Source organism: Equus quagga, chromosome 2 (assembly GCF_021613505.1).
Source record: "Equus quagga isolate Etosha38 chromosome 2, UCLA_HA_Equagga_1.0, whole genome shotgun sequence".
In the NCBI taxonomy this organism is placed as follows: domain Eukaryota; kingdom Metazoa; phylum Chordata; class Mammalia; order Perissodactyla; family Equidae; genus Equus; species Equus quagga.
In genome coordinates, this window is record NC_060268.1 from 178,561,178 (window position 1) to 178,575,533 (window position 14,356).

The 14,356-nt window shown below is 51.8% G+C and overlaps 1 protein-coding gene across 2 annotated transcripts in view; it reads left to right on the forward strand.

Moving 5' to 3' along the window:
- The first annotated feature begins 1,721 nt into the window (after window positions 1–1,721).
- Window positions 1,722–14,356, forward strand: part of DOCK1 (dedicator of cytokinesis 1) — a 502,522-nt gene continuing 489,887 nt past the window's right edge. Inside the window, exon 1 of one of the 2 annotated variants that reach the window (XM_046651107.1) lies at window positions 1,722–1,898. In XM_046651107.1, the coding sequence (XP_046507063.1) occupies window positions 1,853–1,898 (46 nt within the window). In that variant the 5' untranslated portion in view covers window positions 1,722–1,852. The remainder of the gene's footprint in view (window positions 1,899–14,356) is intronic. The other variant, XM_046651115.1, reaches the window with a different exon arrangement.

Sequence of the window (14,356 nt, forward strand, 5' to 3'; positions counted from 1 at the left end):
GTCTGAGCCCCTGAGGTTTCTAATTTCCACAGAAGGCTATAAGTGTGTACATGAGGCTGTGTGATCGGAGCCTAGTTACCTTTGCTCTGTGGGACTTAAGTTCTTTATCAGTAAAACAAGGCCTGTAAAGTTCTATGAATCTGTGGTTGATTATCGTAAACTCTCAATTCAAAGGCAATGGCATCACATCCTCTTGAATACAGCAGATTCCCTCTCATCCACCCAAACTGACAAACTCCTGGCACATTCCCAAGTGTTCATTTAATGTGCATTCTGGGTGGAACGCTGAGATTTCCCTGGCTCATTGTGGCCCCAAGGGCAGATGACGGGCCATCTAGGCAGCAGAAAGGTGGCCCACCTGGCCTTTCCTAGGCCCTACTGGTCCCCTCCCCAGCTCTGCCACCCAGTGCTGTCCCTACCCCATGGAGCCTTCCATCCTTTTTACCTTCCTTCCTCCAGCCCCTGAAGGCGCCCAGGCCGACTGCGTTGTCACTGGTTCTTAGGGCATGAAAGAGAGGAGGATAGCGTTAACAGTCCGTGAAACCAAATTTACTCCATTTAGGGTGCTGCCTTCATTCTGAGGCTGTCTCCTTCCTCCTCCTTTTCTTGGCTTTAGCCTTTCTATTGTTTTCCAAAATCATGGTAAAAATAAATAGGCGTGTGTGCTGTTTTAAGGTTTTCCTCGGAAAATCCGAAGCCCCATCTTTCACTGGAGTGAGCAACAGGAGAGTCTGAACACTCCCTGCAGAGCGAAGAAGTTCCTAAGAAGTGATGCGCGCTGCTCTAGACCTGGCATGGGTGTCCTTTCCCGGCCAGCACCTCTCCCAACTTCCTCTCTTCTCCCACTTCACAGACCTTGAGTGCCGCTGAACCAGCAGAAGTTTCTGCAAGCCCGAGGCGGCTGAGGTCTCGGGCCTTAGCGAGGCTGTTCCTGCCTCTCCCTCCTGGCCTCTCTGGGTAACTCCACTCATTCAACACTCAAGCAAGAGGTCAACTTCCTGGAGGGTGCTCCCTGACCAGCACGGCACCATCTCTTCCCACCGCCTTGGGTGCCCTTGCCCAAGCACGAAAAGCCGGCCTATTTGTTGTTAACTTCCCTCATCACCCCCTCCGCCCTATGCCGGCTAGTTTGGTGCTCTGAGCACATCTGGGCATTGGGTAGGTGCTCAGTTAATGTCCGTCTAACGAATGAATGAACCACGTGCTCTGGAAGGCTCCTCCCAGTGGACCTCCGAGTTAGCTCAGCTCCAGGACTCACCACCAAGGCGGAACCTCATTTAGGGACATTACATCACCAGGCGCCGGTCTAACCCCCGTGCTGTACAAACCACACGCTTCATAAGACTCATAGAAATCCCCCGTCCCCCGGGGGCGCACCCCTCTCATTGTATGAGGCCCAGTCCCCAGGAGGGCTCACTGGTTCGAGGAGACTCTGGATAATGAAAAGACGACGTCCCTGCGGGGCGCTCCATGGGGTGTCCGGGGGCCGGGAATGCGGGGGACGGGTGGGGCGCGCTGTGATCGGGCTGGGTTACCGGGTCGGCGGCGGCCGCGGGGGCCGCGGGCTCGGGGCACAGCCGGGGCGCCGGCGGGGTCGGGGCGCGCGAGGGCGGGCGCGCAGCCGGCGGCCGTCCCGCCTCTCTCCGGAGCTCCCGGCCTTTCCCATCCGGCCCGCGACGCTCCGCCCGCCCCGTCCCACATGACACCGCCTCCGCCGCAAACTTTTTCCTCCCATCCTGTCGCGGCTCGAAAGGAATGGAAAATGGCGGCCTAGGCGCGGAGTTTCCTGCCCGACCGGCGGCGGCGGCGGCGGCTCTCGCGGCGGCCTGGGGCGCGGGCCCCGCGCGGCGCCATGACGCGCTGGGTGCCCACCAAGAGAGAGGAGAAATACGGCGTGGGTGAGCAGCGCGCGCCGCCCGCTTCGCGCCGGGCCTGCCCCGCGTCCCCGCCGCCGCGCCCGCCACTTGCCCCAACTTCTCGGGGCGCGGCGCTCCGGGCGGCCGAGGCCTGGCGGGGCGCGGGCGGCGGGGCGGGGGTGCGCCGAGCCTGTTGCCGCCGGCGCGGGCGGCGCGGGCGGGATGCGGAGTGGCCGCGGCGCGGGAAGAGGCGTCTCCGCCCCGCCCGCCCGCGCCGCCCGGCCGAGCGCCCGATCGCACCCCGTCGGCGGGCGCTGCCCACTCGGACCCCGGGCGCACGCTGTGCCCGCGCCCCCCGCCGGAGCCCGGGAAAGCCGGGCCGGGGACACGCGGGGGTGAGGGGCGAGTTGTGTCACTTCCCGAGGGTGTCCCCTCCGACGTCCAGTGCTCGGGCGGGCACCCCAGTGGCGGAGCCTTCCAATCTCCGGGGCTTCCCCTAACTCGGAGATCCCATTCTGCCCGCGGCCGAAGCCTTCAGTTTGGCCGGGCCCGGCCGGGCAGCCCCGGCGTCATTGTTCTGCCGCGCCTTTTTGCTTTTTGGATGAAGTTGTGTTCAGAGTCTGGGGCTCGGTGTGGACGGTTTCCAGTTGCAATGATCAAAGCGAAGAATTGTTCTCTGCCCAGTAGGAAGTGGCCTGCGCCATGCCCGCCACTTGGTGGTCGCGCCCTGGGCCGTGCGGGACCCTCGGAGAGGAGCAGCCGAGCGCTCCGGTGTCCCCGGGGCCCGGAGAGCTGGTTGGGGAGGGCGGGGACCTGTTTTGGCTCCGCCGCTCTTTGTCGTTTCCTGAGGGGAGTGGGGGAATCGGGTTGCAAGTTTACATTTCGGACGGAGTGACTACACATTCCAGAGAGCGAGGCTTTCCTTAATGGCAAACGAGCGGACCCCGGCCCTTGCCGCGCTCTGCCGGCCTCCGCAGGCCATTCGCAGCCCGGCCTGCCGAGGCCTGTGGGCTCCTGCCTTCTCTACCCCGGGTTCCCGTCCGCCCCGGCTGCCCTCTGGGATCCCTGGATGTTCCCGGTGATTTTAAGTCTCACTTTCCTCCTGCTTCTCCATCCAAAGGAGTCCTGACCACCTCCCTCACCCAGGCCAGACTCTGCCCCACTTGCAAGGCCTCTTGTGACCTTGGCCTCCCCTTTGCCGCTGGGTTGTGCCCTCTAGGGCTCCGGCTCAGCCTGCCCTGCCCTCGGGTCTCTGAGCCCGTGCAGCACCCCGCTGGCTCCAGGAGTGTGGTGCCCACTCCCACAGCTGGTCTGGTTCAGTCCTGGCCCTCTGACTTTTGGAAAGCCTCCTAGGTGGCTTTAGCCCCCAGGGCTCTCCTTTATGAGACTCCAGTTGCTTATCTCTGCTAGATGCTTGGACAGTGGCCTTGGGAACAGGCCTGAGCCTGGGTCCCCCTCTGGGCCTACAGTGGCTTGTGCCACACACCGGTTGGGGGGCCTCCTGGCTTCAGGACCACTGCGACGGAGCTCCCTTCCTGCCTCCGTTTTAGAGATGTGGAAACTGAGGCTCAGACATGCACAAAGGTCAGTGGCAGAGGTGGGCTTTCTGACTCTGTGAGCTGAGCCTGCACCCTGTGTGCTTCTGCGTGGATTCAGCTGGGGCACGTCGTGAAGAAACGTCCCCATTAATCTGCATTTGATGAGGGAGGGTTGGGGTGGAGATGCTAGCTGGGATTGTTTCAGGTGTGGTGGCAATGGGGCCCAGGCTGTGGTGAGCCTGCTGGGGTGATGTGTATGGGGAGAGAACTCAGGACAGACCTGCAGGGAGCACAGCACGGAGAGATGGAGGAAGAGCTGGAGGACTGAGGAGAGGCAGGAGCAAGCAGAGGAGCCAGGGGCCCACCACCCTGCAGAGGGGGCAGGGAGCAGCTCTAGCTGGGGCGCAGGGCTTGCCGCCTCTGTCCTGTGCGGTGGGGACTACAAAGGCAGAGGGAAGATCAATTGCTTCCCCTCTCTCACACCACTACTAAGTGCTGCTCCCTGGCTTGAACCCTTGCTGTGGTTCTAGAGTTCATGCTCTCCCGCACTGTACTCCCAGGAGCTGGGGGAGGGGCTTCTCTTTGGAGCACTGCATTTGAAGACACCTTGATACATTTCCTTGGCTCCCTGGGTGATCTGATGGTGTCACTGAGGACACTGTAGGTATGATACCTGTAGAGTGGCTTGACTGTCGTGTCTAGAGGACACCAGAGGGTAAGTTCAGGGATAGAGTGAGCAGAATCTCCTCAGTGGGGAGGTGGTTGAGGGCAAGAACATGGCTGTGTCCCTCCCCATTAAGTCACATGCCTCGCAGAAGCTTCCTTAGGACTCACCGCTGTGACTTCTAACATAAAACCTTTGGCTAATACTTCAGTTTTAAGAAAACTTTTTTCCAAAGAAGAAAAGTGTCTGGATGGTTTTGCCAGGTGTGTCTAGGAAGGATGTGAGTGGCTGTTAGGTAGAGGAAAGAATAGGGCTACTCTGCTTAGTTTCACAGGGTAGGGATGAGACCGCTGAACTGGGTGGAAATGACAAGGCAGCACAACTCACTCAGCATCAGAAGGAGTTTTAAATAATAGAGCCTCCTTCAGAGAGGGCAGGCCGGCCTGGAACAATCGATTTTGGGCAGAAGGGAAGGAAGGGATGCGTGCATTGGGGTCATCCCAGGCTTCCCACTTGTCTGAGATGCATAGGGAGGATTCCACTGGTTTTCACGAAGGGTGTGGGCTGGGAAGATGTAAGTGCTGGGAGGTAGGGATTCATTCCCATTAGCTAATTGGCTGTTTCTGCTTAAGGGAAAATTACTGGAGATACCCCTTCCCAACCACAGTGTTTTTCTGGGGAGCCTAACAACAGAGCTCTGTTTCCCTAGAGGCTTTCTGGGGGATCTGTGGGTGGGCCACACTTCCATTCTGGCCACTGACTTGGCCAATGAATGAATCACGAGGGGAAAGAAAATGATAAAACTCCATCTCATTTGGAAACATGAATCACAGCGCATTGTTTGCAAGTATTTGGACTCTGTTAGAAGCATTGTTTGTAAATTAGACACTTCAGTTATTTATTTATTTTGCAAAATCAGGCAAGGAGTAAACAGCCCATGTGTTGCTTCCTCAGCAAAGGCAGAAAATGCTGGTTCCCCAGATTCATGGTGGGGGCTGCGAGTGCCGGTGAAATTTACTAGCCTGTTAATTTCTCCCATTGGGCTTGAGTTTGGTGGGTCAGTGTTTACAGACTTGGTTTATTAATGCTGGCATGAACTTTGACCTAGCTGTCACACCGCGGCTTGGACCGTATAAACTTTTCCATCACCACCAGTAACTCAGAGTCTTAGCTCTCCACACCAGTAAAATTGTGTTCATATGGATCCTGTTCCTAAGACTGAGTAAAAAGATGCAGCATGTTCTGCCGTCACAGCTGAAGATGCTGTGCTCGCCTCTCAGTGATAGTGTGGGAGGTAAGTAATGGCCCCCCAAAATGTCTATGCCCTAATCCCCAGAACCTGTGAATGTTATGTGACATGGCACAAGGGACTTTGCAGATGTTATTAACATGAACCTTGAGATAGATGATCCTGGATCATCCACATGGGCCCAAAAAGCAGACAACTTTTCTGGCTGGTCACCGAAGAGGGACTCAGAAGAAAGATGCAGAGGTGGAGTCAGAGAGATTCTGAGCCTAGGAAGGGTTTAGTGTGCAGTTGCTGGCTCTGAGATGTAGGGACCCACTTGCAAGGACCAGATAGAGGCCTCAGGGAGCCAAGGGCAGCCCTCAGCTGACAGCCAGCAAGGAAACAGGGACCTCAATCCTACAGTCCCAGCTGGATTCTGCCAACACCCAAAATGAGCCTGGAAATAGATGGCAGTTTGTTATGCAGCCGTAGGAAACTAAGAGAGCCGGTGTAGAGGGCAGTGGGAGAGTGAGGCTCTCTTTCTAGCCTTTAACTTTTTTTTTTTTTAAAGATTTTATTTTTTTCCTTTTTCTCCCCAAAGCCCCCTGGTACATATTTGTATATTCTTCGTTGTGGGTCCTTCTAGTTGTGGCATGTGGGACGCTGCCTCAGCGTGGTTTGATGAGCAGTGCCATGTCTGCGCCCAGGATTCGAACCAACGAAACACTGGGCCACCTGCAGCGGAGCGCGCGAACTTAATCACTCGGCCACGGGGCCAGCCCCTCTAGCCTTTAACTTTGTTTCGAAGCAGACGGAACACTAGTGGACCAGGGGTATGTTCTTCGCTCTGCCCTCTTCCAGGTAGAACTCTCAAACGAAGATGTGGGCGTGGCTGCACAGAAAACTTTTAACTCCTGGGTCTTGTTCAGTAAGTGACCTTTGAGCAAATTACTCATGCTTTCTTAGCCTCAGTTTCCTCATCTGGAAAATGGAGCCAAGCCTGCCTATGCAAAGCCCAGCGAGGATTCATTGAGAGAATGTTGGCAGAGCACGGAGCCCTGTGTTTGAGATAAGCCAAGCACTCAGTGGAGTGTTGCTTTCATTTATTTTTTACTTAATAAAGCACAGTTTAGAAATGTCGTGGCAAGTGATTTCCTGCTTGGATTTAACGGCCGCAGTTGCTGGAAGAATGCTTTTCCTCAAAAGTTGATTTCTTAGTGGTGTATTTTGTTCCTATATCGGGGGTAAGGGACATTTGCTTGGTGTTGGGGAGCATGATGTGTATATGCCGATTAGGTGTGAGTAATGATAATTGCTAGGAATAGTGTAATGTCCAAATAAATTTGGGAGTGTGGGAGTTGCAGCGAGATCTCTTGTTATCTAGAGTAGCAAGCAAGCTGCTACTTTGGGGAAGAAAAATTAGATTTGATTCTAAGTAAATAGAAATGCAGACATTTTCATTCACTGGAGTTGCAGAAAAACCAAATTAGGGCATATTATATTTCTACAAACCTGATTTTACTTTGGAAACGTTATACAAATTTTAAATTTATTGTTGTGCTAGTGTTTGCCTTAGAATATCAGATGTTTTATCAGGATTGTCTTAAGATCTGTGAACAGTTCTTTCTCTTGTTCTCTTGTGACTTCTGAGGGTGCAAGTAGTGAAAACATAGACAAAGAAACAGGCCGTTGTTGAGTCCTTTGCTGGGTACATCGGAGAATGCCACAGTGTCTCTGCCCAAGCTCGCTCACTTGCGCTCTATCCTTCCCTCCTTCTTTCCTCTCTCTTTTTTTTCTTCTTTAAACTTTATGTTTTCAGATAATTATAGACACATGCAGTTGTAAGAAATGGCGCAGAGAGATAACCCATGTACCCATTACCAGTTTCCCCCAAAGTTATATCTTGCAAAACTATAGTACAGTGTCTGAACCAGGATATTGACATCAATACAGTCAAAATGCAGAGCATTTCCATCACCCCAAGGACCCCACATGTTGTTCTTTTATAGTCACACCATCTCCCTCCTCCTTCCAACAGAAGCCCTGGCAACCATTAGTCTGTTCTCCATTTCTATGATTTTATCATTTCAAGACTGTTATGTGAACAGAACCACACAGTATGTAACCTTTTTGGACAGGCTTTTTTCACTCAGCGTAATTCTCTGGAGATTCATCAGGTTGTGTGTGTCAATAGTTCATTCTTTTTCATTGCTGAGTAGTGTTCCATGGTATGGATGTACCACAGATGCTTTTAACTGTTCCCCTGTTGACGGACATCTGGGTTTTGGCTGTTACAAATAAAGCTGCTATGAACATTCATGTTCAGGTTTTTGTGTGAATGGAAGCCTTCATTTTCTGGGATAGATGCCCAGGAGTGTAACTGCTGAATTGTATGCTAGTTGCATAGTTGGTTTTTTAAGAAACTGCCAGACTTTTCCAGAATGGCTGTACCATTTCCCATTTCCTGCAGCCATATATGTGTGATCCAGTTTCTCTGTACCTCGCCAGCATTTTTAGTTATCTCTCTTGTCTATTTCAGCCACTCTGAGAGGTGTGTAGTGGTGTGTCATTGTGGTTTGGATTTGCATTTACCTTATTACAGCCCATCCTTGAGGGCTGCCTTGGTTTAATTTGGGAGACGAGCCTGTGGGCAGGTGCCTGTGCTGTAGTTCGAGGGAGGGCTGCTGCTGGAGGTGGTGCTCGCAGGAAGGGCAGCAGGAGCAGGGCCACTGAGCTGTGAAATTGTTGAGTTTGTTCCTGGAAGGGCCCTGAGTCCAGTTGGAAAGATCAGGAGTGAGAGGCTGGTTGGCAGATCAGCAGTGCTTTACACTGCTGGCCCACGTGCTCGGCAAGATGGGCACTTTTCAAACTCCTTTTGTGTCTTGAGAGGATCTTCTGAGAGGTAAGCAATGAGGAGGGGACCCAGTGAGGGCATGGAGTTTGAGTTTTAGCCCTGCCACTACCTACCACTCTTTGTTCATGTGACCTGAGAATAGTCTTTGAACCTCTCCATCCTTTTCCACATTTTCAAAATGGGTTGCTAGTGCTTTTGGGAGGGTCACAAGAGCTAATCTACCATAAGGCAGTTTGGAAACACTGTTATGCGAATAGAAATAGCATTCTTCCTATGTTTGCTTTTATTAATAAGGTGGGAAGGACTTTGGGGCTGTGATTCAGATCAGTGTGTAAAGTAAAGTATGTGTATTAGTCTGCTGCCTTAACAAAGTACCACACTGGGGGCTTAACCAAGAGGAATTTATTTCTCACAGTTCTGGAGGCTGGAAGTCTAAGATCCAGGCGTTGGCAGGGTTGGTTCCTTCTGAGGCCTGTCCTTGGTTTGTAGATGGCTCCTTCTCCCTGTGTCCTCACATGGTCTTCCCTCTGTGTGTGTCTGTGTCCTGTTCTCTTCTTATAAGGACCCCAGTCATATTGGATTAGAGCCCACCCTTATGCCTTCCTTTTACCTCAGCCACCTCTTCAGAGACCCCGTCTCCAAATACATCCAAATGCGTTCTGAGAGCTGGGGGGCTGGGGTGGTGGTTAGAACTTCAACGACTGAATTTTTGGGGACACAACTCAGCCCATAGCATTGTGATTATCATGACATAAGGATTTTTGTCTGAATTTTCATCTGCCTTCAGTGGCCACCTTCTGGGTCATTTTTTCCTGTAAGGCTTTGGGTCCCCAGTGCTTTGCAGACGCCTGGGAAGTGAGGCGGGGGGAGCTAGCCGACTAAGCCCCCACTTCCCTCGCAAGGCTCACGGAATTGAAGTTAAGGACTCCTACTGGTTTCTGTGTTCAAACATCAGGATTTCTTGTCATCAGATGGTGACAGGACAGTATGATCAGATAGTTTGAGAGCTGGACACGAAGTCGTGTGTGTGTAATTGAAGGCACACTGGGAGTGGGCTTTTCCTCTGGGGTGTCTCTCGGGCTCCACCTGCCTGTGTTCACCTGCCTTTAGTATTGAGAGACTAAGATATCCGCGATATTTATTTCTGGTCTCCTTCCGTTTGTTTTTGTAGTGTGAGTAGGATGGCGAGGCTCACTCTGGTTCTGGAATCCCAGTTCTCTAGGGATGGCAAGGAGGCTTTGCTACTGGCCTCGCACATTCCCTGTCAGCCCAGTGAACAACTCCAGGGGACACTCTTCACTTTTCAGACCATGAGGCTGGCTCCTCCCACCGGGTCACACCATTCACAGCCTGCTGTGGCCCTGGGCCGTCCTGGGAGCGCTTTAATTTCAGTAGCGAATGGGGTGGGGAGGATGTTGGCCTGTGACAAATTAGTGACTCAGTGCTTCTTGATGGTCATTTATAAGCACAGTCTTAGCATGGCGCTCTGCAGTCATCTGCTTCCCTGCGTGCAGGTGGGATGCTGAGTATCCGTGCACACAGGCCCTCTCTGCCTTCAAAAGGCAGATGGTTTCACCCCCAGACAGATGTCTGTTAGCTTGTTTAATTTTCATTTGGGTGCCTTGAAGAGAAAAAGGTTTTCTTTTAGCATATGGTATGTGCCAAAAGATCACAGGTTTGTGGTCATAGAGATCCCTCTTTGAATCTCAGCCCCATCTCCTGCTAGCTAAGTGACCTTGGGTGAGTTGTTTACCCTAAACCTTCTTTAAAAAATTGATGATAATGCCAACCTTGTTGGGCAGTTCTGGGGATAAAGAGAGAGAACCCAGCACAAACCTTTCCCTTGGTCTGTGCTTGTCAAGTGTTAGTTTCTTTCATTCTTTATTGATTGATTGTGGGGAGAGCCTTGTGTTGCCTGAGACTGAATCCCTGGTTTAATTCAGGCTCTCCCAGCATCCCAGTCTGCCTGGTGGGCCCTATTGCTTCTGCAGCCCCTGCTTGTTTGAGGGGAGGGTCGAAGATGGGGAGAGATGTTTCATGGCTTCCCTAGAATTTTAAAGTTTGCTCCGGGGTCGGATCAGGGGCCAGGGTTCCTCTTGATTCCCAGGGGTCCTGAAGGGACTAGATGAAGGCAAATCTCTAAAGCTCCCCTGGATGAATCTCATCACAAATGTAACTCGGGGGCCCTGCCGGGTCGCATAGTGGTTAAGGTTGCACGCTCCACTTTGGTGGGCGGGGGTTCACTGGTTCAGATCCCAGGTGTGGACCTATGCACTGCTTGTCAAGCCATGCTGTGGCAGGCGTCCCACATATAAAATAGAGGAAGATGGGCACAGATGTTAGCTCAGGGCCAGTCTTCCTCAGCAAAAAGAGGAGGATTGGCAGTGGATGTTATCTCAGGGCCAGTCTTCCTCAAAGAAAAAAACCAATAACTCAGAATCTTTATCCTGTTGCAATTACTGTTTACAGTAGCAGTTTGCTGCTGCAGTCCCTCAGGAGTGTGATACAAAATTTGTATGCCATCTTGAGTGATTTTGCTTAATGTACTTGGATAAATTAGATACATTTTTATATATAAATGTAACTATTGTGAATTCCTTTCTGAGTTAGCATTAGCTAGCTGCTGAAACAAAGAACCCCATCGTTTCACTGGCTTCATCCCACAAAAGCTTGTTTGTCCTTCCTGTTACAGTCCAAGTGGGCAGTGGGGAGGGGGCACGGGGGCTCTGCACTGGCTAGTCATTCAGGGATTCACGCTTCTCTCCTGTGGCTCTGCCTTCCACTAGGCTCTTGAGCTCCTTGCCTTTCAGCTTGTGGATGGGTAAAGAAAGAGATGAAGGACAATTCACAGGAGATTTTCTTCCCTGCCGGGGCTGGAGGTGGTGCCCATCCCTCTGCTCACATTCCTTTGCCCAGAGCTCAGTCCCTGGTCAGACATAATGGCATCTGGGGCTCAGGAATGTAGTCTGCTGGGTGCCCTGCAGGACGAGGAGGGGTGAGCTTTGGTGATCTCCACATGTTCCTCTCGGTACTTATTCTCCGTCCGTCAGTAAGAGTTATGATGGACCCTTTAGCATTATGAGCTCTGAGCCCAGGGATTGTAAGTTCTCACACCTTGTCATCCCTGGGAGTCACTGGCAGAACAGAAGTCCAGACCCCTACAAAGACGTGAAGAGATGTGAATGAGGGCAGATGCTGCCATTTCCCTTGATGTGTATTCTGTTGCTTGTGTCCTCTAGATTGCAGGGTGTTCTTCTCTGTGTACTTAACCCAGAAGGTGCTCCTGGCGGGAGGGGGTGAGGTGGGGTCGACTCGTGAGCATAAGGAAAGCTGCTTTCGAAATGAGTTATCTTCATATCTGCCTGGCACTTCCTGTTCTCACTATCCTAAAACGTGCATGGCACCCCCAGACCCCATGCCTGTTGCATTCCTTTGGCCTCAGAAGGTGGTGTCCTGAAGCCTGCTAATGAGATCTGTGTCTTTGTTTCTACGTGTTGGTTTTTGTTTCTTTTCTAGAATGGAATCTTTATATTCTGCAATAACCCTGGTCTTTATGACTAGGTGTGCATCAAAAAAGGCTGGAGAGTTACATCACAGCTATAGTCCCAACTACAGTAACTTAAAGTTAGGGGTGGGGACATTATGGTGTAGGGTAAAGAGCATTTGATTGGGAGTCGGAATGCCTGGAATCCAGGCCTGGGTGCAACACTTACGCCTCGTCCACCCTCCCCGAGCCCCGGGCCCTTCTCCTGGGAGATGGGAAAAGAACAGCGCTTGTGTTCACCTCTCAGCTGCGCCTGGAGGAGCTGGCAAGATAATGTATGCGGGAGAGCTTTCAGCAGGAAAAAGGACTACTCCTTGTTGTTATTAATCTTCACTTATTATATTATTGATATTAACTTATTATAATATTGATATTATTGATATTATATTATTGATATTTCTAGAGAAAATATACAATTTCTGGTGATCATTTTAATGACTTTTTAATTGGAAAAGGGCAGTGTGGCATTGTGAGCTTTACTTTTCTTAAAATTTTCTAATTTTTATTTTATTTATTACTGGACAAGTTGTCTAGTAATTGGTTAACAGTATGAGCAGAGGAGCATTCTGCATAAGCAGCTAACCTGGGCAGGTGACGCTACGTGTAGAGATGATTAGCGGTGAAGGTACGTGTGTCCCAGCCTGCGTGGTAAACACAATTGTCTTAAGCTGCGGAGAAATTAGAGATATAGTCATGCCCCACATAACCACGTTTCAGTCAACGATGGACAGCGTGGATGACGGTGGTCCCAGGACATTAGTACCATATAGCCTCGGTGTGTAGTAGGCTATGCCATCTAGGTTTGTGTAAGTACACCCTATGATGCTAGAACAGTGATGATGCTGAAATCGCCTAACAATGCAGTCCTCAGGACATGTCCCCGTCGTTAAGCGGTGCATGACTGTAAAAGAAAACTGTGCCTTCCAGTAACTCTTTCCTTCCTTCCTTCCTTTCCTCCTGGTTGCTTGCTACCTTTGGTCTTCGACATTGGGGGTCTGGAGCCATCCTAATGGGGGGATCTGGAGCCATCCTCATGGGGCTTTTATATTCTGGTACAGGTTAGCAATCCTTTATCTGAAATTCTTGGGGCTAGTGGTGTTTCAAAATTCAGGTTTGTCTCAGTGTGCGAAGAAAGGTGGTACCCCTGCAGATGGCTTGTGTGCTGATTACCCCCAGCAGGTCCGGGCAGCACCCCGCAGTCAAACGTATGGATGCAGCTGCCCGAGTGTACCGGCATGCACGGTGGGAGGGAAATAACCTCTAATTAGCCTCATCTGCACTCAGGCTAGATTTTTGCCGTTAAATGAATTACAAAAACTCTGTGGTTTTGGAGCTTTGGGGGGATTGCAAGGATGTGGATCTGTGTGATTTTTTTCATGGCTAAACCAATACGTTCTGTGTTTGTCTTCTTGGAATGCAGCATCCGTCCTGGGCTCTTTGGTTCTCTGATCCACGTTCTCAGACTTTGGTGGCTGCTGCCTGATTGGAAACCCCTAAACTACCCTTTGTGGCCTTCTTGGCCTCATTTCCTGCTACACTCCTGTCCGGCTGGGTGCCTGGCTAGTGCCAGGTCACCATCTGCGATTTGCTGCCTTAGTGTGACGTAGGATTTGTGCCAAATGTAACTTGTTCCCTGCCACCCTCCCCAGTATTGCAGGGCTTATCACATTGGCCTCCTCACCCCTTCCAGAATTGACTGTGCCCTTGGTTCTCAGCCCTGGGCTGTTCCAATAGGTGTATATAACAGCTGCCTAGTGAGAATGGTCCTCAGTCCCCCGGACCTGGGAGGGATGAGGGAGGAGGGAGAGGAGTGGAGAGAGAGAGCCTGGCGAGCATGCCCCAGAGGCAGATTGAGGAGCCCAGAGGCCTGCCTCCCCCAGAACTCACAGCACTGTCCCTTCCCCTTCTTATATTGGTTAGCAGAATCCCTAAGAAAGCAGATTCTGGGCTGAGGGAGCTCTGTGGTCAGTGGCGCTCAGCAAGGGGCCTGGAGCAGCTGGCCCTAAGTCTATGTGACAGAGGCCAGCTCTGCCCAGCGGGGGCTGGTGCTGCACAGGAGGTGACCTGTTTGAGGCTCACTGCCTTGTCCCTGCGGATGTTCAGTGACGTCACTGCAAGGAAGGTGCTTTCCGTGGAGGCTGCCCAATCGAGCCAGGACCAAGGTGCCGGGTTGGGACGTGTGGGGGCTCTGCAGCCCTCCGTGCCCCAGTCTGCTCACTTGTTGACTATGGAGGACAGTAGTTTCTCCCTCACAGGATTGCTTGAGGGCTAAACGAGCTAATCCATCTAAAGCGGATTTCCCGACCTGTGTACTGTTGTTGTTCTGGGTCAGATAATTTTTGGTCGTGAGCAGCTATCCTGTGCATTGCGGGGTGCTTAGCAGCATCTCTGGCCTCCTCCCACTACATCCCAAGAGCACTCCCCTTCCCTCAGTTGTGACATCCCCAGATATCTCCAGCCATTGCCACATGGGGGCAATTTGGCTCTCTGTTGAGAACCACTGATGTAGAATGCTGGGGGTAGTGTGTAACTTAGTCACACTCAACAGTTGTGACTTGGTAGTCTTGTGACTGTGTTATTGGAAGCAAAGTCTTTCCTGCGTATTTGGAAAGAAAAGAGAGAAACCTGCAGGACTTGCTTCCGGAAGCGTGTGTGTTGGGCAAGAGGATGGG